Source organism: Amyelois transitella, chromosome 18, assembly GCF_032362555.1.
Source record: "Amyelois transitella isolate CPQ chromosome 18, ilAmyTran1.1, whole genome shotgun sequence".
Taxonomy (NCBI): Eukaryota; Metazoa; Arthropoda; class Insecta; order Lepidoptera; family Pyralidae; genus Amyelois; species Amyelois transitella.
In genome coordinates this window covers 8,533,826-8,557,275 of record NC_083521.1, presented here as the reverse complement: position 1 = coordinate 8,557,275, position 23,450 = coordinate 8,533,826, and the positions used below count along the sequence as shown (strand labels likewise).

The window sequence follows — 23,450 nt, the reverse complement described above, 5'->3', positions numbered from 1 at the left end:
CGAATCATAGCTCCTGCAGCATATGTAAAGTATATTTTTATAGGCGAGTAAAGGAAATCGCTATCCCGTTTCACGTCATAATAAAAACCGAAAAAGCGATAGTTTATAGCGCATGCCACGTTACCTAGGCTGGATGTGTTACCAAGTTCCAATGTTGGTTAGGTTTCTCTGCAAAGGTTATTCGTAACCATGATCTAATACGTGTTAGGTTCTCTTCATCATTCGGATCGGAGTCATTTCATCTTGACTCACCTAACCCAGGATTCATGACAAAACGCACCCGGGGTCCTCTCCAGAATGGTAACGATGTAACGGGAACTTCTTCTTCTTCTTTGTTCTGTAATCATAATCTGCGCTGATCCAAATTCAAAATTATTATTTATTCATCTATGTATTTATTTATGTACATCAAGAAAAATAAGAATAAAACTAAAAATAAAGACAAATTCAATACAAGGGCACTACTATTTTTTACTTATACTACAGAACATACCAAAGATCACTGAATAATTGTAATATCGACGTGGGTTTCGAGTATTTTCGTCTACATTTCATAAACAAATTGAAAATTAAAAATAATAACATAATGACGTAATAATATGTTTAACCGCGGGACAAAAATAACATAGATATACAAATATATAATACAATGGAAATCCGATTAAGTCCTGCGTCTAATATAAAAGCGATTACGCGAATCAAATTTAGGTTCAGAACGAAAATAAACAAACGGATGGCACTTCCAACGCTGCAGAATAAAATCCCAATAATCCACCGCTTATTTGTATAATCCATATAAATAATACACTGTGTGCAAATATAAAATAGCTGAGTCGGTTCATCCATGCTTATAATAATAAAAATGCGAAAGTAAGTTTGTTTGCCGAGCTTGCATGAAGAGAGTTATGAATGTGGATGAAGCGAAGGAAGTATGCAGAGATCGTGGCAAGTGGAATGAGGTAGTCTCTGTCTACCCCTCTGGGAAAGAGGCGTGATCTTATGTATGTATGTATGTATATGGAGTAGGGGGGGAACGAAGCAAGTAGAAAGATGTAGACTCTGCCTACTCGTCCGGTAAAGATACGCGATTTTATGTATGTATGAAGTAATGGGACTAGTTGTTTCCATCGATTCACCACGCTAGTGAATCATGGGTCCAAGGCTCCCACTTACGAGCGGTTTGAGCACTCCCCGAGCGCTAAAAGGCCCATTCAATCTGCATTTATTACTTTTATGTGCCTTTATTTTTGAACGTCACGATGTTTCCTCACAAAAATTATGGGCCAAGACCAAATAAATTTATTTACATTAAATCACGTCCATATTCCTTGCGGGGTAGACAGAGCCAACAGTCTTGAAAGACTGATAGGCCACGTTCAGCTGTTCGACTTAATGAAAGAATTGAGATACAAATAGTGACAGGTTGCTAGCCCACCGCCTAAATGCAGAATCTCAAGTTTATAAGCCTATCCCTTAGTCGCCTTTTACGACATCCATGGGAACGAGATGGATTGGTCCTATTATTTTTTAATTGGTGCCGGATACCACACATAAAGAGATTCCCTGCGACGGTTATCCGGAATTCAACGGGAGTAACTTCTTGTAAAAATCTGACGTAACCAATCCAGGATCCATTATGATCAGAAACCTTCACTTCTCAGGATGAAAACGTTGTTACCAGGACTAACGCCAGGTAGATAGTGACCTACTTACATCATCAACTCTTGAATTAATAGCCCAAGTGACTTAAAGCCGGACATGTCAAAACCGGGTCAGGTCAAGAGTACCCGAAACCGCCGAGCTTGCATGAAGAGAGTTATGAATGTGGATGCAGTGAAGGAAGTACGCAGAGATCGTGGCAAGTGGAAAGAGGTTGTCTCTGCCTACCCCTCCGGGAAAGAGGCGTGATTTTATGTATGTGTGTATGTATGTCGTAAAATACGCAGGTGATCCTAACTTCGCTAAATATGTGGACGGCGTCTTTGCAGCTATGGACTTCACTTGGTAATTGTTGCATAAATGAAATTTCTTCAGTGTTAACATTGTTTGCGTTATTATGAACCCGGAGTTATTATGAAGACGGGGCGTTTTTGGACTGGTGTTTATGATATAGGAGTTTCAAAGTTAGTCGTAACCTTTTAGTATATTTAAAAGAGAGTTGCCAAAAGCTATGTTATATAAATATAATATAACACAATATAAATATAAACATGCATACATGTAATTACGTCTATATCCCTTGTAGGATAGACAGAGATAACTGTGTTGAAAAGACTTATAGGCCACGTTCAGCTGTTTGGCTTAGTGATAGAATTGGGATTCAAATAACGACTATAAGTATATAATTATTATATAACTTCCACTGATGATTGGCACTTGCGTATAAAGAAAAAGATCAATCATCCTACGCAACCAATAGCCAAAAGATAATAAAAAATTCTGTTTCGCAACTGGTTACGTAACTGAAATGCTATGGCGGAAGAAAGGAAAAAAATACAGATTAATGTTTAATGCAAAATATATCTATCGACAATTGAATATTTCTGATTAAGTTTGAATAACACTGATGTACTAATTTCTGTCAGAAATTTTATTTTTTCACTTTCTCTGTCTCATCATATTCCCACGATCGATTCAGCTGTACGGCTCAATGATAGAACTGATATTCAAATAGTGACAGGTGGCTAAGCTACAAGAGTAACCCAAGTTTATAGGCCTACCTCTTAGTCGCCTTTAACGACATTCATGGTAAAGATATACAGCGGTCCTATTTTAAAGTGCACGAATCCAATTGGCAAAAAAAAACTCACAAAATTAAGATAATTAAAAATTTCCACGAGATCGTACCTTAGACCCAAATCATTCAAGAATTAATATAACAAGAAAGCAATCAAGTTCGCAATATATTGCTACAATCACAGTCAAATTGGTTTTAATTAATTCGAGTTAATATTAATCTCTCGCCGCGGTATGTTATTCGAAAATTTAATTAAATTACAAACAACAGCTCACCCGTACACGATACGTGGAAGATATTTGATTGAAGCGACATATTGTGTCTTAATCAAGTGTCACAAAATAGTTAGTGTACAGAAGTAAGACGAATTTCTTTTAAAACCCTATTTATTTATTTGTAAATTCGTTTACCCAACAAGAAGTGGCTTAGTATTAGATTAGATGGAATCGATCCACACTAATAGTAAAGAGAAAAGATTTGTATTGTGTATGTTTGTAACGAATAAACTCAAAAGCTGTTGGACTGATTATGATCAAATTTGGTGCACAGATAGAATAGACCTTTAGGAAAAACATAAGAAACGGCGTAAAATATAGTAGAAAACATAACTGTTCTTACAATAACCGATTACTTTCGCGAACGAAGCAGGAATCTATATATATAAAACTCTTCCGTTACTGAGTGACTGACTGACAGACAACGCACAGTCGAAACTACTGGACGTAGACAGCTGAAATTTGGAATGTAGGTTCCTTGGGATATGTAGGGGAGCACTAAGAAAGGATTTTTGGAAATTCAACCCCCAAGGGGGGGAAAAGGGGTAAAAACGTTTCTATGAAAAATCTTATTCCTTGGGTTTATAAACTTGAAACTTGGCATGAACACGTACATAGGCAAGTAAATATGTTTGACATTATAAGTTTTTTCAAACTACCCTCCAATCGTGATTTAGGGGGTGCGATTGGGTGACTGATTTATTAACGCACAGCCGAAACCGCTCGGTATAGGAGTCTGAGATTTTGAACAGAGGTTCCTTTAGTAACATAAGTGAGCACTAAGAAGGGATTTTTGAAATGTCAACCCCCAAGGGGGGGAAACGGGATAAACTGAGCCGGGGCTGCGGGAAAGTTCTAACGAGATACCGTGGCCCCGGAACGCAAAGGGCAACTGAAGGAACGAGGTGGGTTTTAGTCAGTAAAAGTCTGACACTCCCTTCCGTTCCACCCAGAGCGGGAGAGGTCATTTGATGATTTCCCATCCTTAAAAAAAAAGACTTTGTATGACAACTTTCAGTCGTCTCTTTAACATACATAATAACATACATAATTATGTACATACATGCATAACATTAATAACATCACGCCTTTAAATCCCTATTTTGTGTTAACACTCCCCATACAAACAGCTAAAAGGAAACAAGTGAAGAGACGAAATTTGTCCGCATCCATTTTCACCTAAATTCTTAACGTTAATGAGATTTACTTTTTATTATCAGGTCAACCTAATAGCCTCACATGTACGTATAACTTCGTAAGAATTTTCTTTCAACTCCTAACCGTTGAGGAGTTGTACCTTCCATCATCAGCTCATTCACATGGGATGATGACTATCAGACGCAAATACTTAAACAGATCTATGAAATTGTCAAAAACGTAATTGCCTGTAAATTTGAGGTTTGCCCTTGATTTCCCTGGAATACCATCATCAGATCCTGACTAGGTAACAACGGGACCAACTTGAAAGTATACTCTACCGAACAAAAAAAGAATCACGTAAATCTACATCATCCCTGAGTAACACAGGCTATATTTAATTCCAGTTGTAACAAGATTTCAGCCTGTGGAAGAAAAAGCCCTGTCGAGATCATTAAAAAACGCTATATATAACCGAATTACACGTGGGCGAAGCCGCGGGCGGAAAGCTAGTAACTTATAAACTAATAAAGTTTAGATATTTTTATCTACTAAAGTCGGAAAGCGGACCCCAGGCTTACGGTAGCGGATATTGAAACTGGAAACACGCAAAAATGTTGATTTGCCATGTGGTTCAATAAAAAAACATATGAGCACTCCATCTCTTTCCCATGGATATCGAACAAGGCGACTGAGGGACTATAAACTTGGGATTCTTCTTTTAGGCGATGGGCTAGCAATCTGTCACTATTTAAACCTCAATTCTATCATTAAGCCAAATAGCTGAACGCATATTAATCTTTTCAGACTGTTGGCTCTGCCTACCTCGCAAGGGATATTTGTAGACATGACTAGGTATATGTATGTGTGTATGTAACACGCAAAGATGAGAGATATTTTTAATTTAATATAAATAAATTTATATTAAAAAAAACAATCATAAACAAACTTTACTTCTGTACTATCCATGTTTTATGCTCAAGTTATCAGGTGCCGCGCTTTATTGCATATTCGGCGACGCCCTCGAATTTGGATATAAGATTTTCGTATAGGTGCGGTTTCATTACGCGTGTCATAGATGTATTTATGTGTACTAGATGTAGCGTCTTATGAAACTAGAGTCGTTAATTGTCATTCATACATATAATCACGTGTCAATATCCCTTGCGGGGTAGATCGAGCCAGCAGTAGAATATAGCATAAATAGCAGATAGAATTGGGATTCAAATAGTGACAGGTTGCTTGCCCATCGCCTTAAAGAAGAATCCGAAGTTTATAAGTCTATTACTTAGCCGCCTTTTACGACATCCATGGAAAAGAGATGGAGTTGTTGTGAGCTTGGACTACTCAAAATGAAATACCAGTAGAAAGATGTGTAATGAGAATGATTTATTTTACAAAATTTACATGAATTTATACAATATTAATTAATTTCACACCTAATACGCGTCACAGTGTAACTCGCGCGGTGGTGGGGGGCACGCAGCACAGAGCGCGGCGTCGCGACGCGTAGTAATCTCTGTGGTACTTGTATGTGAACTCCACATTATCCCCCTTCAAGCGAAGCGTACACTAGGTTTGATTTTTCTTCCATATCTTGATGTCTTCGAATTAGTTAATGTCTCCTGTGTTCTTGGCTTGTTCATGACAATGCGTGGTTTTGGCGCACTCGGTGTGTGAACCGACGGCGCGCGCGGACCTGTGTTTGCCGCGGGTGCGGGTTCCGAAGAGTGGGGATGGCTCTGTTGCGCGTTCGCTGCTATGTTGTCGTCTAGATTGATTATGTGCGCCGGTTTGAGTCGATCTATGGATATGTTGGATGCTCGTAGAGGCAATTCAATCTTAAAATGTTTGCTGTGTCGCTCAATCACTTTGTATGGGCCGTCATATGGCGCTGTTAACGGGCTTCTTACGGTGTCATTGCGAACGAATACATGACTGCAATTTGACAATTCCTTATATACAAAGAGATTCTTGCTCGATGCGATTTTTCTCTGTACAGGTGTGAATGTTGACATTGTCTCTGTAAACTGACGGATGAATTCGGCGTCTTCATTCTTTGACTTCGTAGGTACAAAGAAATCGAACGGGACTCGTAGCGTAGAACCATAAGTCATCAGTGCAGGACTAGTGTTGTCATCACGAAGTGCAGTGCGTAAGCCAAGCAAAACTGTGGGTAAATCTTCTTTCCACTTTGAAATTGCGTCTCTGGCCATCAATGCCGCCTTCAATGTGCGATGGAATCTTTCCACTTTTCCATTAGCTTGAGGATGATAAGCTGTAGTTCTTATGCGCCTTATACCACATTTCTTCATTAGTGCATTGAATAAAGATGACTCGAACTGTCGGCCTTGGTCCGTGGTGATTCTTATGGGACATCCAAATCTCGATATCCATCCTTCGTAGACAGCTTGAGCAACAATATTGGCGGTGATCTCTTTGACCGGTATAGCTTCCATCCAGTTTGTATTGCGATCGATTATCGTCACGAGATAGCGGTAACCTTGCGAGATCGGCAGAGGTCCAACGATGTCTGTATGTATATGTTCAAATCTTCTTGCCGGTGAAAACTCGCCCAAGGGACTGACTACGTGTCTATGAATTTTCGCACGCTGACACCCAATGCAGGATTTGGCCCATGTTCCGACGTCCTTGTTTATCGACGGCCAAAAATATTTTGAAGTCATTATTCTTCTCGATGTGCGTATTCCTGGATGGCTTAATTCGTGTTGCGCTTTGAAAGCAGCGTAACGAAAAGCTTTCGGTAGATAAAGTCGATTTTTTCCCGTCGATGTTTCGCATGTGATAGGTTGAGTGACGCCTGCAAAAATTTTGTCGGCAAAGGTTAACTTTGGATGTTTTCTCAAATCTTGCAGGGTGACATCTTTTCTCTGTTCTTGTGATAATTTTTCGTAATCTATCCATGTGAGCAATTCTATTTCTTCTATACGTGACATGGCATCTGCAGCTTGGTTTCTCTCTCCATGTATGAATTTGATTTTTGTACAAAACTGGCTAATATAATGGAGTTGTCTTTCTCTTCTCGGTGTGTCACTGCTGCTCGGCGGTCTTGTTAAGGCGTTTACTAGCGGCTTGTGATCGGTGTAAATAGTTATTTCACTACCCTCTATAAGTCGACGTAGGTGTTTGACAGCGGTGTACATAGCTAGTAATTCGCGATCGTACACGCTGTATCGCCGTTGCGTTTCGCTCATAGCCTTTGAGAAAAATGCGAGTGGTTTCCATGCATCTTTTTCTTTCTGTTGTAGCACTGCGCCCAAACTGCAGTCAGATGCGTCGGTCATCAATGATAACGGTGCACCGGGCATTGGATGCGATAATGTGGTGGCTTCGAGAATGCTTTGTCGGCATGTATCGAAAGCTGTTTCTGCTTCAATTGTCCATATTATCGGCGTCTTATCGTTTTTCTTGGCGTTATGCAAGTACTTGTTCAGTTCATATTGATGTTCAGCTTGATGAGGTAGGCAGTCACGATAGAAGTTGACCATGCCGAGAAATCTTCTGAGATCTTGCACAGTGTTTGGCTTCGGATAGTTAGAGATGGCGCGCGTGCGTTCATCGGTCGGTGTTATCCCCTCCACTGAGACTTGATAACCGAGGAATTCAATTTTGTTTCTTCCGAATTCACATTTCTCGATATTTAACGATACTCCATATTTACTTAGGCGTTCCAGGACTTGTTCTATGTGCTTTTTGTGGTCATCCGGAGTATTTGAAAATATTAATAAATCGTCGATGAATGAATATACGATGTCATCCAAGCCTCGCAGTACCTCGTGCATGAATCTTTGGAATGTTTGGCTTGAGTTTCGTAGACCAAACGTCATGCAATTAAATTCGAAGAGTCCAAACGGTGTAATTATGGCTGTCTTTGCTTTATCTTCATCTTTGATTGGGATCCAATAGTATGCCATTTTCAAGTCCAATTTCGTAAATATTTTCTTATTGTGCAATCTGTATGTGAAGTCTTGAATTCTTGGTATGGGATAACGGTCGGGTACAGTCACGGCGTTAAGTCTTCTGTAGTCTCCACAAACACGAAGTGAGCCATTTTTCTTAGTGACGACGTGCAATGGACTTGCCCATGGACTTTTGGACGGTTGGCAAATACCCATCTCCATCATTTTCTCGAACTCCATCTTGGCTGCTTTGTACTTGTCGGGTGGTAGGGGTCGAGGCCGGGCGAAGAGTGGGGGGCCGGTGGTTTCGATGTGATGTGTAACGCTATGTTTTGTTGGTTCTCTCAATGACATCGGGCGTAGTACATCGGGATATTTTTTTAAGATATCTTGATATATGTGATTTTTGTCTATGATGTATACTGACGGCTGATCACTTGTTGTTTCTATGACTTCTATCTTCAAATCGGTGACGCTGTCTATGAGTTTCTTTTGATGTAGATCGACGAGTAACTTGTGATTTCGTAAAAAATCTGCCCCCAGTATAGATGTCTGTACGTCGGCAACGATGAAAGTCCATCTGTATGTGCGACGAAGTCCTATGTTGAGATCTATAGTTTTCTCTCCGTAGGTTCGTATCGGCGTATTGTTCGCTGCGTACAGTTTGTAGGTGTTGCTCGGAGTTTGTTTTCTGTTTCTTGCTGCTAATACAGATATGTCTGCGCCGGTGTCAACGAGAAAACGCTCCTTTGTGTTCAGCTCCCTGATGCAGAGGCGGTTACTCCCTTTAATAACACCAACGCCCGCCACCGTCGATGTTGCTTCTAGTTTTCCGACCGTCGTCGAGCGCAGGGTGACTGGCATTTTCTGGCCCTATCACCGAAACGATAGTGGTAGGAGCACTCCCATTCTGGGTCACCTGGTTTTCTTCCATTTCTCGACTTCGATCTTGTTGACGATTTGTTTCGACGGGGGTTTCTAAAGGGCTGACGACCACGAAATCTGGATCGATCTTCCTTGAGAGCGGCAATCTCGAGTGTAAGCTTTTCTATTTGTTTGCTTAATACTTGAAATTGCAAATTGTTTTGTGCTCCGCTGCTGCTTCCAGGGGTTGCATCCTGTCGAATTTCTGCTACGGTTTGTTCTGTGTGCTCCATCATTTTGTCTGCCATCGTGGCCATGGTGTCGAGCGAGGATTCTGTGCTGACAGACAGCACGGCTCGTACTTGTGACGGTAAATGTCCCATCCACAGAACTTTCAGGGCATCATCAGCGACTTTTGTTCCGGATAAATCTCGCATAACACGAAGAAGTTGTGAAGGCTTCTGTTCTCCCAGTTCTAATCCTCCTAACAGCTTTTGAAATTGTTTGGACTCTGATTCCTCGTACACCGACAACAATCTCTTCTTCAGAGCCTGATATTTTCCAGCAGATGGGGGATTGCAGATGATATCGCTCACTTGCTCGATGTCTGTTCTTTCTAATACGGCGATAACGAGATTATATTTCTGATCTTCACTGGTCTTGTATGATGATACCACGGCCTCAAATTGTGCAAACCACAGTTTCGGTTGTGCTCGCCAAAATGATGGTATTCTTGACTGAAGAGAAATGGTGGAGACTTCCCTTGCAACTGCTTCCGGAGAGGCGGACGCGTCAGTATATTCTTCCTTTCTTTCCATTTTCTTGAATATTTTTCTTTTTTTTTGAATCGGGGTCACCAATTGTTGTGAGCTTGGACTACTCAAAATGAAATACCAGTAGAAAGATGTGTAATGAGAATGATTTATTTTACAAAATTTACATGAATTTATACAATATTAATTAATTTCACACCTAATACGCGTCACAGTGTAACTCGCGCGGTGGTGGGGGGCACGCAGCACAGAGCGCGGCGTCGCGACGCGTAGTAATCTCTGTGGTACTTGTATGTGAACTCCACAGAGTGGTATTATTCTTTTTTATAACAGTGCCGAAAAACACACGGCGCCAAACTGGAGTCATTGTTCTATTAAATACTTTTAGGTATTTAGAACATTAACAGAGAATAAATTATCTCCTATCTGTTTATTATGACCAGATACGAGTAACTTCGTAACACTCAGCCTAATCTTTCTTCAATTTAATTGTAAACCGTGCTACTGAATCTATGGGATAGTTAAACAATGAATTAAAAGAACAAAGAAATAATATATTATTTGAAAATGAAATTTGAATATCCCATCACCAATACCCATTAAATCAAAAAAAACTCCATGCTTAAGATATAAAGCAATAATTTAATAGCGAAATTAAAATATCCTCTACAAATTGGCAGGTCTAAATTACGGTGAGCCCGTCAGATATAGCGGAGGGATAGGCAGGGGCTTATCTCCGGGTGAAATAATAAATGCTGGAAAAATACAAAAACTTTATCCCACTTTTTCCTGAAACGGAACGGACAGAGAGTAGATTACTATACAGAGCCACAGCTACTATCCTCCCTCCTGGCTTTAGTCCCGGTTGCATCCTCACCACTCTGGAGAGGAGCCAGGGGTATGCGTTTGAACATTGATTGATTGAATCATGTTTTTACACGAAGCGACTCCCATCTGACCTCCGCAACCTTTGTAGGAAAACTTAACCCGTATTAAATCCTAATTACACATCCAGTTGCCTGAACGTGCATGTTTTTACACGATGTTTTTTTACCGTCGCCGTAAGAGCATCGGTTAGTATTGAAACTAATGTACATTACTTCAAAAATAGTCAAAGAATCAACTAGAGAACTACCGCGGTTCCGCCCGCGTAAAACGAAACCTCCCGCTATCTCCCGTTCCCGTGGAAAATTCCAAAAATACCATATCCTATATTAGAATGCGAAGTCTTTAACTATATGTATACCAAATTCCAATCGAATCGGTTCAGCGGTTTAGCTGTGTAAGCGGAACAGACAGACAGATTTTTGCATTTACAATATATTAATAAGGGATTTTCAAATGTAGACTCTGTATTTAATCTACTCTACGAAGCAACAGCAAAAACTGTCGGACTAATTGTCTTGACAGAAGAAACTAAAGTAGTTACAGAGAGTATTCTGATTTGTTTTGATGCAAACGGTCATTATTGTTCTCCTGATGACTTTTTCTTCTGTAGTATTTACTTTTGTGCATTAAGAGCAACGAATTTCTTTTGTTTTTCTTAACGTTTGTATTTTCTTCGGCCTCGGATTTCGGCTCTCAGACACACAAGCTCACTGTACATTCAATCATGTACTGCTGTCCAAAATCTGTGTTGGTGGCATGTGTGCTAGAGACAACATAATACTTCCTTCTCTTTCACTTTAATTTAACGCGATGTCTACAAAAAGCGACGGATTCAACACAATCCACAAAAAATACAAATTTTTCGCAATCCCACGGGTACTATAGTTTTAACCGATATGAAATGCAACTAAGGGATAGGCTTATAAACTTGGTATTGTTCATATGGGCGATGGGCTAGCAACCTGTCATTATTTGAATCTCAAGTCTATCATTAGGCCAAACTTTTGTCTTTTCAAGACTGCTACCTCTGTCTGCCTCGCTAGGGATATAGACGAGATTATATAAATGGATGGTGTCCTTTAGTTGTGCGTTACTCACCCCCTCTGGTTACGTTCTACATTAATTTAATATATTTTTTTGCAGTTATCATCAGACGGAAACACAACAACTTCAACAGTTTCACTGCAATTGACCAAATCTGATGCCGGAGCGAAATTGGCGTGTCGGGCATCGAACCCGCAAATGGCCAAAGTTACACCACTCGAAGACGACTGGACATTAGATATACAATGTGAGTTCTAACATATCTACTAAACTTTTTTTTTTAGGAATCCGTACTTAAGAGGTAAAAATGGAACCCTATTACTAAGTCGTGTTAGCTATCTGTTCGTTTGTCAGTCAGCCCTATCTCATAAACCGTGATAGCTATAAAGCTGAGATTTTCACAAATTTTATATTTCCGTTGCCGCTATAACAACATATAGACATACATACATATAATTACGTTTATATCCCTTGCAGGGTAGACAGAGCCAACAGTCTTGAGAAGACTAATAGGCCACGTTCAGCTATTTGGCTTTAAAATTGAATTCAGATAACAACAAATACCGTACTTAAAATTTAAAAAGAATATTTAAATGTTTATTATTTTTTGCTCAGTATTTAGGAAAGTAAGGTAGACGCTTAAAATTTTCACAGGATAAGTATTTACTTTATATATCTATGTATTACTTTTAAAAATAAACAATGAAATAACAATAAAGCAACTATTAAAATGGGGTTCCCATACAACAAACGTAATTTTTTAACATTTTTTTGGTCGCTTCAATAAACTGCTAGAAATGTGAATATAAAAAATATATATTTAAGTAGCAAATGTGACGATGGCACGGAACCCTTAGTAAGCCAGTCGGACTCACACTTGACCGTTTTTTCACAACGACATGATGATGCCCAGCCGTGGATTTCATGCTACTGAGGTGATGGTTTATGGACAAAGGTACTCTATGATCTGACTTAAACCTAAGGCGTGATAAGCTGAAACATACATACATACATACATAAAATCACGCCTCTTTCCCGTAGGGGTAGGCAGAGACTACCTCTTTCCACTTGCCACGATCCCTGCATACTTCCTTTACTTCCTTTCCAAGCTGAAACAATGTTTCAAATTAAGATTAACATTATTATTCTCAATTAATGCAGACAATGTGCATTCGTCCATGATTTAGATTTAAGAGATCTATATTTGTATATTGACGTCCGATGAAAATGCTGCAGTGTAGTTTGTTCCGCCGCTTCTTCTACACATGCGCTTTGGGAGCGGTAGTATCTAGTTATAATTAGATTTAAGTGATGTTACGTCAATTAGTGATACCTTGTATCCAATTTTGAAAACAAATCTATTCTATTCTTATGATGAGATGGTTTTGATATGTCTAGATAATGGATAAGGACAGACTAACAGGTGAAAGATATATAGTGATTCTATTCTAAACCACACGGCACTTGAAATACATACATACATACATATGGTCACGTCTATATCCCGTGCGGGGTACACAGAGCCAACAGTCTTGAAAAGACTGAATGGCCACATTCAGCCATTTGGCTTAATGATAGAATTGAGATTCAAATAGCACTTGAAATTGTTGACATACATACATAAAATCACGCCTCTTTCCCGGAGGGGTAGGCAGAGACTACCTCTTTCCACTTGCCACGATCTCTGCATACTTCCTTCGCTTCATCCACATTCATAACTCTCTTCATGCAAGCTCGGCGGTTTCAGGGACTTTTGACCTGACCCTTTACCAGGACGTCCTTAATTTGATCAAGATACGTTCGTCTAGGTCTTCCCACTCCTACCTTTCCCTCCACACTCTCCTTGTAGGTATATCTGCTTAGTCAACCTGTTTTCATTCATCCTCTCCACATGACCGAACCATCTCAACATACCCTTTTCTATTCCTGTAACTACATCTTCTTTCACATCACAATATTCCCTTATCACGCTGTTCCTTATCCGGTCACTCAATTGAAATTGTTGTTTTAAATCTTATTTTATTTACAGATGTGCCGGAGACAACGGTAAGGTTGGGAACGAATTTGGACCCGACAAACATAAGAGAAGGGTCGGACGTTTATTTCGACTGCATCATCCGAGCACACCCCTATGTTTACAAAGTGGAATGGAGACATAACGTGAGCATTGACAGATTCTTTATATATTACAATAATACGACATATGGTCACGTCTATATCCCTTGCGAGGTAAACAGAGACAACAGTCTTGAAAAGACTGATATGTCACGTTCAGCTGTTAGGCTTAGTGATAGAATTGAGGTTCAAATAGTGATAAGTTGATAGCTCATCGCAAAGAAGAATTCCAAGTTTATTTACCTACCCCTTAGTCGCCTTTAACGACATCCGTGGGAATAAGAACGGGAACCATACGACCCAGTTAAATTATATTTTTTGGCTAATAAATTAGACGCATCCTGAATGGAATCATACATCTGCTATTGAGGCCGTCTTGTTACTTTAGGTCATCTAGTTGTCAAAATAGCCAGGCTTAAGTGAAACAAAACAAGATTAGTATTCTGTAATTTATTAGCTCTTCGTTCCTTTTTCTTTTAAATCGAATAACTCACAAAAATTGCTTTTTGTTTCTTGTTTCGTTAGGTAAATAAATCACGTGACAGAAGGAAGGAAATAATTATGGTCTCAATAAAGGCCGCCCGTGACTTCGTCCGCGTGGAATCAATCCCGCGGGTACTCCGGGATAAAAAGTAGCCTATATGTTATTCTGGGTCTTCAGCTACCTATATTCTAATTTCATCGTAAACGGTTCTCTAGTTTTTGCGTGAAAGAGTAACAAACATCCATACTGACATCCTGACATACTCGAAAACTTTCGCATTTATAATAAATAGTAGGATAGTAATTGATAACAAAGTCATATTAACTTTTACCTCGAACCGTATACTAAAAACTGTGCAACTTGAAAATGTTTTCTTTCGACATAAAACATTTATATTATAAGTTTTGATGACCGTAGCTTCCATAGGATTTTGAACTCGAATATGGAGAACTAAAAGTATTTTTATAAAACACACACACATCCCAACATTGTTGACCTTGCTTCAACGAAGCCAGTGATTTTCATAAGAGGTCGTTTTTATGAAACATACATACATAAAATCACGCCTCTTTCCCGGAGGGGTAGGCAGAGACTCCATTTTTCCACTTGCCACGATCTCTGCATACTTCCTTCATATTTATGAAACATTCTGATTTAATTCTACTACTGCCACAGAAACTCTTTTATATAAAAACGTTTTGAATTTGTACAAACAGATCGTTCTAATGATACCTAACCAATTGTGTGCGTCAGGTCAATCGCCACTGCACACCTTGGTGTTCACCCAGCCTCTGATAACATTAAATCTTACAATTGTCCTAACTTTCGAGTCGATAAAGAAATCTCTAAAATTGTTGACAGGAATAGTGGTTTATTAAATAAATATATAAGGGTCAAATTACACCGATTGAGTTAGCCTCGAAGTAAGGTCGAGACTTGTGTAACGAGATACTAACTCAACGATACTATATTTTAGAATAAATACTTATATAGATATACATCCAAGACACAAGCCAGTAAAAAAAAGTTCTTTTGTCATCATGCGCTGGCCGGGATTCGAACCTAGGATTCGACCTCCGATGTCACAGACAAGCGTAATACCGCTGCACCACAGAGGCCGTTATTCAATCTCATTTAGTAGAATTTTAATCTTTATGGTATTTCTTTTGTCTACAGAACTTTCAAATCCTAACTCAAAATTTTATTCTTCAACATTTTTACGCTACTGTATATAGTTCTTGAGTTTATTAAACTACCCAAACTCATGAATCTTACTTTTTTATCAGGGTAAACCGCTCCTCCATAACGTGGGTCATGGCGTGATCATCAGCAACCAATCCCTGGTCCTCCAGGGTGTTGGGAGAAGAACAGCTGGGAACTACACTTGTGTGGGCTTCAACGCCGAAGGTGACGGAGAAAGCAAGCCTTTCACTCTTGATGTTTTGTGTAAGTTTCCATTATCTATTTAAACTTTATTGTACAAAATACAAATGTATAGTACAATTGGCGGACTTAATGCTAGAAGCATTATCTACCAGTCAACCTTTGGGTCTGAGAGAAAACTTAATGTGGGGTCGAACTAAATAAATATATTTACTTTGTATTTTCTTAAAATTCAATACAACTCTCACATTTTCGAAAATGTCTTAATGAAAAAATATATATAAATGGATGTGACAAAGTTCAAACTGAAATAATATGGTTTACAGTTGAAATAACGTCGTAAAAGCATCTGCTTTATAACCTGCGGTTAAAACTGGCAAACGTAACAAGAAAACGTAAATAATACACAAATTTTAACAGTCATTCTTCCTCATCGTGGCAATAGTCCTAGTAAAATTCTCACCTCCCACGATTGGGTAAGTCAGGTTTTTAAACTTAGCGACTACCTTCAGAACTCCGCCACCTCTGGAGTAAAACTTTACACATATTGGATGATGTTTGATAAAATTCTAGAATGAATGCAATATGAAGGCTTATTTATAAATAGTAATTTTAATCAGAAATCTATTGTTAGATGTTCTTTAGAACATTAAGGTAATATCATTGTTTTTGTTTAGACGCACCCACCTGTAGGAGCTCCCAGCAGAGAGTGCACGGCGTCGCCAAGCAGGAGAGGGCTCACATCACATGCCATGTCGATGCCAACCCACCAGAAGTTGTGGTAAGTTGTTCTGGATATTTCTACGAAACCTTTATTTTGAATGCATAGACAATTGTTTTTTTTTGTCTTGAAATTTGAGTGAAATAGGCTTATGGTAATAGAGATATAAAATTGTGCACGCAAGTTTAAAAAATGTATTCGATAGTGAATTTAAAATTCATAAGTTGAAGATAACATGTGCATAGAGACGCTGGGGTGGGATTCTAAATGAGACAATATCAAAAAAAATCTTATATCGCAATATCTTAATTACGATGTAGTATGAATAAGCTGTACAGATGTATTTATATGTTAGTTGTATGACATATTAAAAAATCACGAATAAACATTAAAACTTTATGAATGACTTTAATCTCCGGTGCCAACGCCGCAGTCAAAAATATATAACTTACACAGATATAAAGTTTATTATTATAAGTTTATATCACACATGTACATAATATCGCTGCTTTAATAATTTAAATCTTCGCTATTTTCACTGTAATAAAGGATTTTTCCACCAAAAGCAATCTTTTTTATATCAGTTTACGAGCTAGCACTTCCAAATATTTGCGATTTTTCGCTTTATTATATTTTAACTATATTTTATTTTGGTAAATGTATAGTTCGGTGAAAATTTACAGTCAATCAACTAGGCTATTTTAAAACACATGACTTTTCCATTGAAATATTGTGTAATAGTTTTAAATACAAAAACTGATGTAAACGTTAAAGTTAAACAAATAAATCACGAGATAACAAATCAAGAAATAGTGCGCGTTCCATCTTAAACTGGTCACTTAGGAACCATTAACTTGAGCTCTATCGTCCATCTTTTTACAAGAAACTTACTTATTGTAGAAAATAAATTATTTTCATTTTTGTACTAACTGTCTTATACAACCAAATGAAGAGGTATAAATATGTATTTACTATTTATGAAGAAAAAATACTAATAAACTTTGGATTGTCTCTTAGGCGAAGAGCAACAGTGACACTATTTGAATCTCAATTTCATCATTACTTTTTCCCTGTGGTCATTTGCCGTCCACTTTCCGATCTAATTAAAACTATACAATTCAATCAAAAGTTTCATACATACATACATATAATCACGTCTATATCTCTTCCGGGGTAGATAGAGCCAACAGTCTTGAAAAGACTGATAGGCCACGTTTAGCTATTTGGCTTTAAGATAGAATTGAGATTCAAATAGTGACAGATTGCTAGCCCATCGCCTAAAAGAAGAATCCCAAGTTTATAAGCCTACCACTTAGTCGCTTTTAACGACATCCATGGGAGAGAGATAGAGTGGTCCTATTTTTCAATTGGTGCCGGGAACCACACGGCAACAAAAAGTTTCATATTCCAATTAATTTAAAATTAGGTTAACTCCAATCCTAAGCAAAATCGCTTCGAAAATTTAACGTCTACTATCTCCAACAGTTCCGGTGGACCTTCAACAACACGGCCAATAGCAACGAGGTCAGTGACACCTACGTGTCCAGGGCCGGCACCAGTTCCACCGTCACGTACACCCCCCACACGGAGATGGATTACGGCACCTTGCTCTGCTGGGCCCACAACAGGATAGGGAAGCAGAGGGTCCCATGTGTTTACCATATCATTGCTGCTGGTAAGTTTCAGTTTAAATAAGAGTCGATTTTAAATTTGCCCTGAATTTTGTGTTGAATGTGTGGTCATGTGGAGAGGATGAATGAAAACAGGTTGACTAAGCAGATATACATGGAGAGTGTGGAGGGAAAGTTCGGGGTGTGAAGACCTAGACGAACATATCTTGATCAAATTAGGGACGTCCTGGTAAAGGGTCAGGTCAAAAGTACCCGAAACCGCCGAGCTTGCATGAAGAGAGTTATGAATGTGGATGAAGCAAAGGAAGTATGCAGGGATCGTGGCAAGTGGAAAGAGGTAGTCTCTGCCTACCCCTCCGGGAAAGAGGCGTGATTTTATGTATGTATATATGTATTTGTGTTGAATGGTGTGATGTTGTACCGCTTCGGCCTCCCCGGCGCCCCTCTTCATTACCCGGGAGCCCTATGTGATAAGGAAGTAGAGGGTCCCATGTGTTTACCATATCATTGCTGCTGGTAAGTTTCAGTTTAAATAAGCGTCGATTTTAAATCTGCCCTCAATTCTGTCATGAACGGTGTGATGTTGTGCCGCTTCGGTCTCCCCGGCGCCCCTCTTCATTACCCGGGAGCCCTATGTGATAGGGAAGCAGAGGGTCCCATGTGTTTACCATATCATTGCTGCTGGTAAGTTTCAGTTGAAATAAGAGTCGATTTTAAATCTGCCCTCAATTCTATATTGAACGGTGTGATGTGCCGATTCGGTCTCCCCCGCCCCCCTCTTCATTACCCGGGAGCCCTATGTGATAGGGAAGCAGAGGGTCCCATGTGTTTACCATATCATTGCTGCTGGTAAGTTTCAGTTGAAATAAGTGTCGATTTTAAATCTGCCCTCAATTTTGTATTGAACGGTGTGATGTCTCTCCGGTCTTTTATTGATGCCTCAAGCTTTTTTATTTATACCCCGACGATTTTACGGAAGATCTAGCGTTACCTCCATAAGACCTCCATAAGACTTTTGTGCTACTTAAGTCACAGGAGCTAATTTTAGTGTTCCACTATTGGCGGCAAAGCTAAGGCTTAAAAAAGTATTTACTTGCATGTTTAAAAGAAATTTGTTTATCGTCTAAGAAACTCTTCTTAGATCAGGAGTTTACATAAAACATATGTGGTCAATTAATACTTGTTTGTCCAAATGATAGGTCGACCGGACCAGGTCCACAACTGCACGGTGGTCAACGCTTCCCTGACCTCCTTCGGGATCCGCTGCTCTGAAGGGTTCAACGGTGGGATGCCACAGTCATTCCTGTTGGAAGTGCGGGAGATCGTCTCTCAGGTATATTGTCACTTTTAGTTTGCCGTGTGGTGGCACTAAAGAATAGATGTCACTCTTTTTCCCATCGATGTCGTAAAAAGCGACTAAGGTAAAGGCTAGTAAACTTGGGACTTTTTTTGTAGGGGATGGGTTTGCAACTTGTCACAATATACATACATAATGATTATTACTTACAAACTTCCTTTGCTTTGTCTTTCATTTAAATTCTCTATGTAAAATATTGCCGTGTGGTCCCCGGCACCAGTACAAAAAGAATAGGACCACTCCATTTCTTTCCCATGGATGTCGTAAAAGGCGACTAAGGAACAGGCTTATAAACTTGAGATTCTTTTTTAGGCGATGGGCTAGCAACCTGTCACTATTTGAATCTCAATTCTATCATTAAGCCAAATAGCTGAACGTGGCCATTCAGTCTTTTCAAGACTGTTGGCTCTGTCTACCCCGCAAGGGATATAGACGTGACCATATGTATGTATGTATGTACGTATGTAAAATATTAATGTTTTCAGAACATTTTCAACTTTCTCTTACATATATTTAGTTTTATTATGAATTGATTGATTAGATATCTATGTAAATACAATATTTATGTTGGTTTTAAAATTAACATGTCAATATTTCTTTACCAGGAAATTGTAGCCAATGTGTCCAGTGCAGTTCCTCGGTTCACTGCTGTGGGCCTGTCTCCTGGCAGGACCTATGCTGCAGCAGTCCTCGCCTACAACGCCAAGGGTCGAGGGGATCCTTATCCTTTAAGAGCCATGACCTTGAGGCCACCAGAGAAACATCATGTCCATGACAAGAGTTTGGGTAAATATGAAACTTACTTTTGGACTGAAGGCGTCAATATGTTTTTGTAATCATCATGTATCATCGTCGCTATGGCAGTGACTTTAGAAAAAAATTGTCATTATGTCATCACTCTAGATTTTTTGTAATTTTCAAGTTTTTTATTATTTGTAATCAATCATCAACAACATGCTTTTAATCGCTCTTTTAGAAACCCCAATAAAAATTCAACAATACAAAAAAGTTGTTTACTAGAATTTTCTGGAACGTTTAAAATTACGTAACTATTGTTATCACAAACGAAATTAGGTCTCGACCTTTGAAACTCAACGGTAATCTTGATCTTTCCACCAGATTTACCAAGAACAGCGTTTCAAATGTCCGGAGCCATGTCGGCTGCCGTCGGCGGAGGCGGAGTGCTGATGGTAGTACTAGTACTCTTCATGATAGCTGTCAGACAGAGGTGCGCCAAGAGGAAACCCAGGTCTGCACCCCCACCGTCCTCGCAACCAGCCTCCCCGGACAAATTGAGGGAGAAAGATGACAGTGAGAGCGACGATAGGAATCCAGATATTATACCATCTGACACAGACCAGATGCAGGTGAGAATTTAAATCTGTTTATCATATTTTTGCATCACGTGATTAAGTTAAGTTTTTGCTAAATAAATGTAGTCTTAACTTATGTGAAAGATTATGTTTTTTCTTCGATTAAAAATCTTTCTTATACCTACTTGATCATCATGCAACAAATTTTATCTAAACGTATGAGAAACTATAAGTCAGACGGGAGTCGCTTCGTGTAAAAACCTGACTCACCCAATCCAGGATCCATGGTCAAGGGCTTACCCCGGGCTTCTCTCCAGTGAGGTGAGAATGCAACTGGGACTAAAGCCAGGAGAACGATTAACATTTGTTTCACATTCAAATAGAACAAGTACTAGATTCTATATTTTTTGTAACCCGAATTTTCTTCTTCAATGGGAACTTTTATTAATGACCACCTTTTTTGACAGTTGGACTACTATCGTCAACAGCAAGTGTCCACGATCTCCCCTCCACCCGGCAGTAGAGGTCCCAGAGGCAGCGTTGCTGGGGTCAGAGGTGGTCTGCCAGGGTACTGCCCGTTGAGAACTGCCCCACCGCCGTCTCATCCTATGCATGAGGCTTCGGTAAGTTAATTACTTTTCGCCACTTCGAGTAAATTACTACAAATTTTCTTCTTAAACGGATATATAAACGTTAGTACCTGAAACCGACGAGATTGCATGAAGACAGTTATGTGGATGAAAAGAAAGAAGTAAGCTGTGAAAAGATAGTGTAGCAAGTGAAAAGATGTATTCTCTGCGTCCCCCGCCGGAAAAGAGGCGTAATTTAATGTATATTTAGAAAGAGCGTTACCAAGTTGATAAATCTGAAGCCTAATTTTATTCTGACAGTAAGCTCGATTGATTGACAAAGCAGATATTGATCTTGAAAACTTAATTATGCTCCTAGATATATTTACTGCACGGCTAGTTAAAGTAACTAAAATGCTAATAATAGTTAAAGTTAAACCATTGGATCTCCGCCAATATTGGAAGCTGTGCCGTGCCTTCTTTGAGGTCGGAATTGGCGTTGTATCAAATCCAAATGATGAATTCTTTTCATTACCAATGTTCATGAAACATAATGTCATCCTGTTTTTCGTTCGATCTTTTTAATTTTCCTTCATGTCTCACCTTAAACTTCTTTCCATGTAGTAAATTGTGTCATTAATTTAATACTATCCACTCCTCTAAAGTAACTGGATGATGCTCTTAGAAATAAAAATTCCAAAAGTGGTGCTGACAAACCTAATTTGTAAGAGTGGATTCAAAAGCACTGCAGATGTGAATTGTGGATGCGTCCAGATAAAATCAAGTACACACAATTGATTAATTGGGCTGATTCAATGAGATAAGGAATGTTAAATCTACATTATTAATTAATTCAGCAGAAAATATATTTTTTAGATCCGACACACCTAAGGCTAAAACTACCAAAAACTGTTCCCCAAAAATTTACAAAGCTAGTTGTTAATATGCAGACAACAAACTATCTGAACTGCGCCAAATTCAGTAACATTATTTAAAGTATTATTGTTCGACACAACAGCTGTTTGCGAACTCAAACTTTGTGCCCAACATCTGACAACGTAATCGGGTGAACGCTGTGATGAGAGATATCGCACCGACATATTTCAAAGCATATGTGCTCCACACTCACGATTCTCCAATAAATATGCGCATAAATTGATAAGGTTTGCACCGAAACACGAAAGTTTCCGATCGCTCGAATAATCACCTCATTTGTCTCGACCCCCATACTTCAGCCTGTATTCGGCTGCCAACGGACAAATGTAATTGAGCCTTAAAACAGTAGTCGTTTATCAGTATTTATTTCTTTGCCGTCGCAGCTCGTATCGATAAAAGGTTCGCTCGTGTTTTAACTGGATTAGTAGGGCAAATTGTTGTATTGTTAGAATCAAGTAAGTTGTCGTTCGTTTTTTGGATACTTTGACGACGTTATATCTTAGTGGTCTATGTATTTACTGGGACAAGGTATTTTTAGTTTCAAATGACATTATAAAGTCATATTGACAGGATTAAATAATGGTTTCAGAAGGAACACTTTGTTAGACGTGTCCTGTTCGTTACTTTTAGGTTTTTTAATGAATCTTGTCAGAAGCCGAAGTGAGGTGATTTAATCTTCAATTATATAAGTGTCTATACCAGAAGCCATGCCCAGAATTAATATGTGCAAGCTAAGCAGAATAATTCTGCTTGTTATTCCGTTCTGAACGAGCATCGTAACTCAGTGTTTCCCTCAGTTATTTAAAAATGAGGCGTTTTAGATGCTGTCTCGCTGTAAATTCTTGCTTCACAACTCATTTTGTTTCACAGGACACATTCCAAAACGCGCCATCAGGCATACCGCCGCCCGCTCGGTTCGCCGCGGGCTCATGCACCTTACCTCGGGGGTCGACGATCACAGTGCCCAATGACAGCCGCTGTGGCATCCCCCTCCAGCACCTCCGCACGTTACCGCGCCCCCTGCCTGCGCCCGCGCCTACAGCGGCGCCGCGCGTTACACCGCGCGACACGCCGCTCTGACAAACGACACAACTTTAGGACGCGGTGTAAATAGTGCTCAACGTTATAAAGAACTCAGGTGACATTTTAGTGTAAAAAGACACAGATTGAAGCGTGGTTGGAGGGACGGGTCGTTTTTTTAGTGTGAGATGTTTTTTTTTTTTTTTTGAACACGATACGTTGTACTAATTGCAAATGTTTTGATTATATTTATTGTAAATTTATTTACGTGAATGTTAAAGGG

At 39.2% G+C, this 23,450-nt stretch overlaps 1 protein-coding gene across 1 annotated transcript in view; it reads left to right on the top strand.

Moving 5' to 3' along the window:
- The window catches only part of LOC106137403 (hemicentin-2), a 34,885-nt gene extending 11,658 nt beyond the window's left edge, over positions 1-23,227 (top strand). The window contains exons 6-15 of the mRNA XM_013338221.2: positions 11,738-11,885; positions 13,668-13,798; positions 15,524-15,683; positions 16,298-16,401; positions 17,827-18,016; positions 19,172-19,305; positions 19,935-20,115; positions 20,449-20,696; positions 21,110-21,265; positions 23,018-23,227. Coding sequence (XP_013193675.2) covers positions 11,738-11,885; positions 13,668-13,798; positions 15,524-15,683; positions 16,298-16,401; positions 17,827-18,016; positions 19,172-19,305; positions 19,935-20,115; positions 20,449-20,696; positions 21,110-21,265; positions 23,018-23,227 — 1,662 coding nt within the window. The remainder of the gene's footprint in view (positions 1-11,737; positions 11,886-13,667; positions 13,799-15,523; positions 15,684-16,297; positions 16,402-17,826; positions 18,017-19,171; positions 19,306-19,934; positions 20,116-20,448; positions 20,697-21,109; positions 21,266-23,017) is intronic.
- The last annotated feature ends 223 nt before the right edge of the window (positions 23,228-23,450 follow it).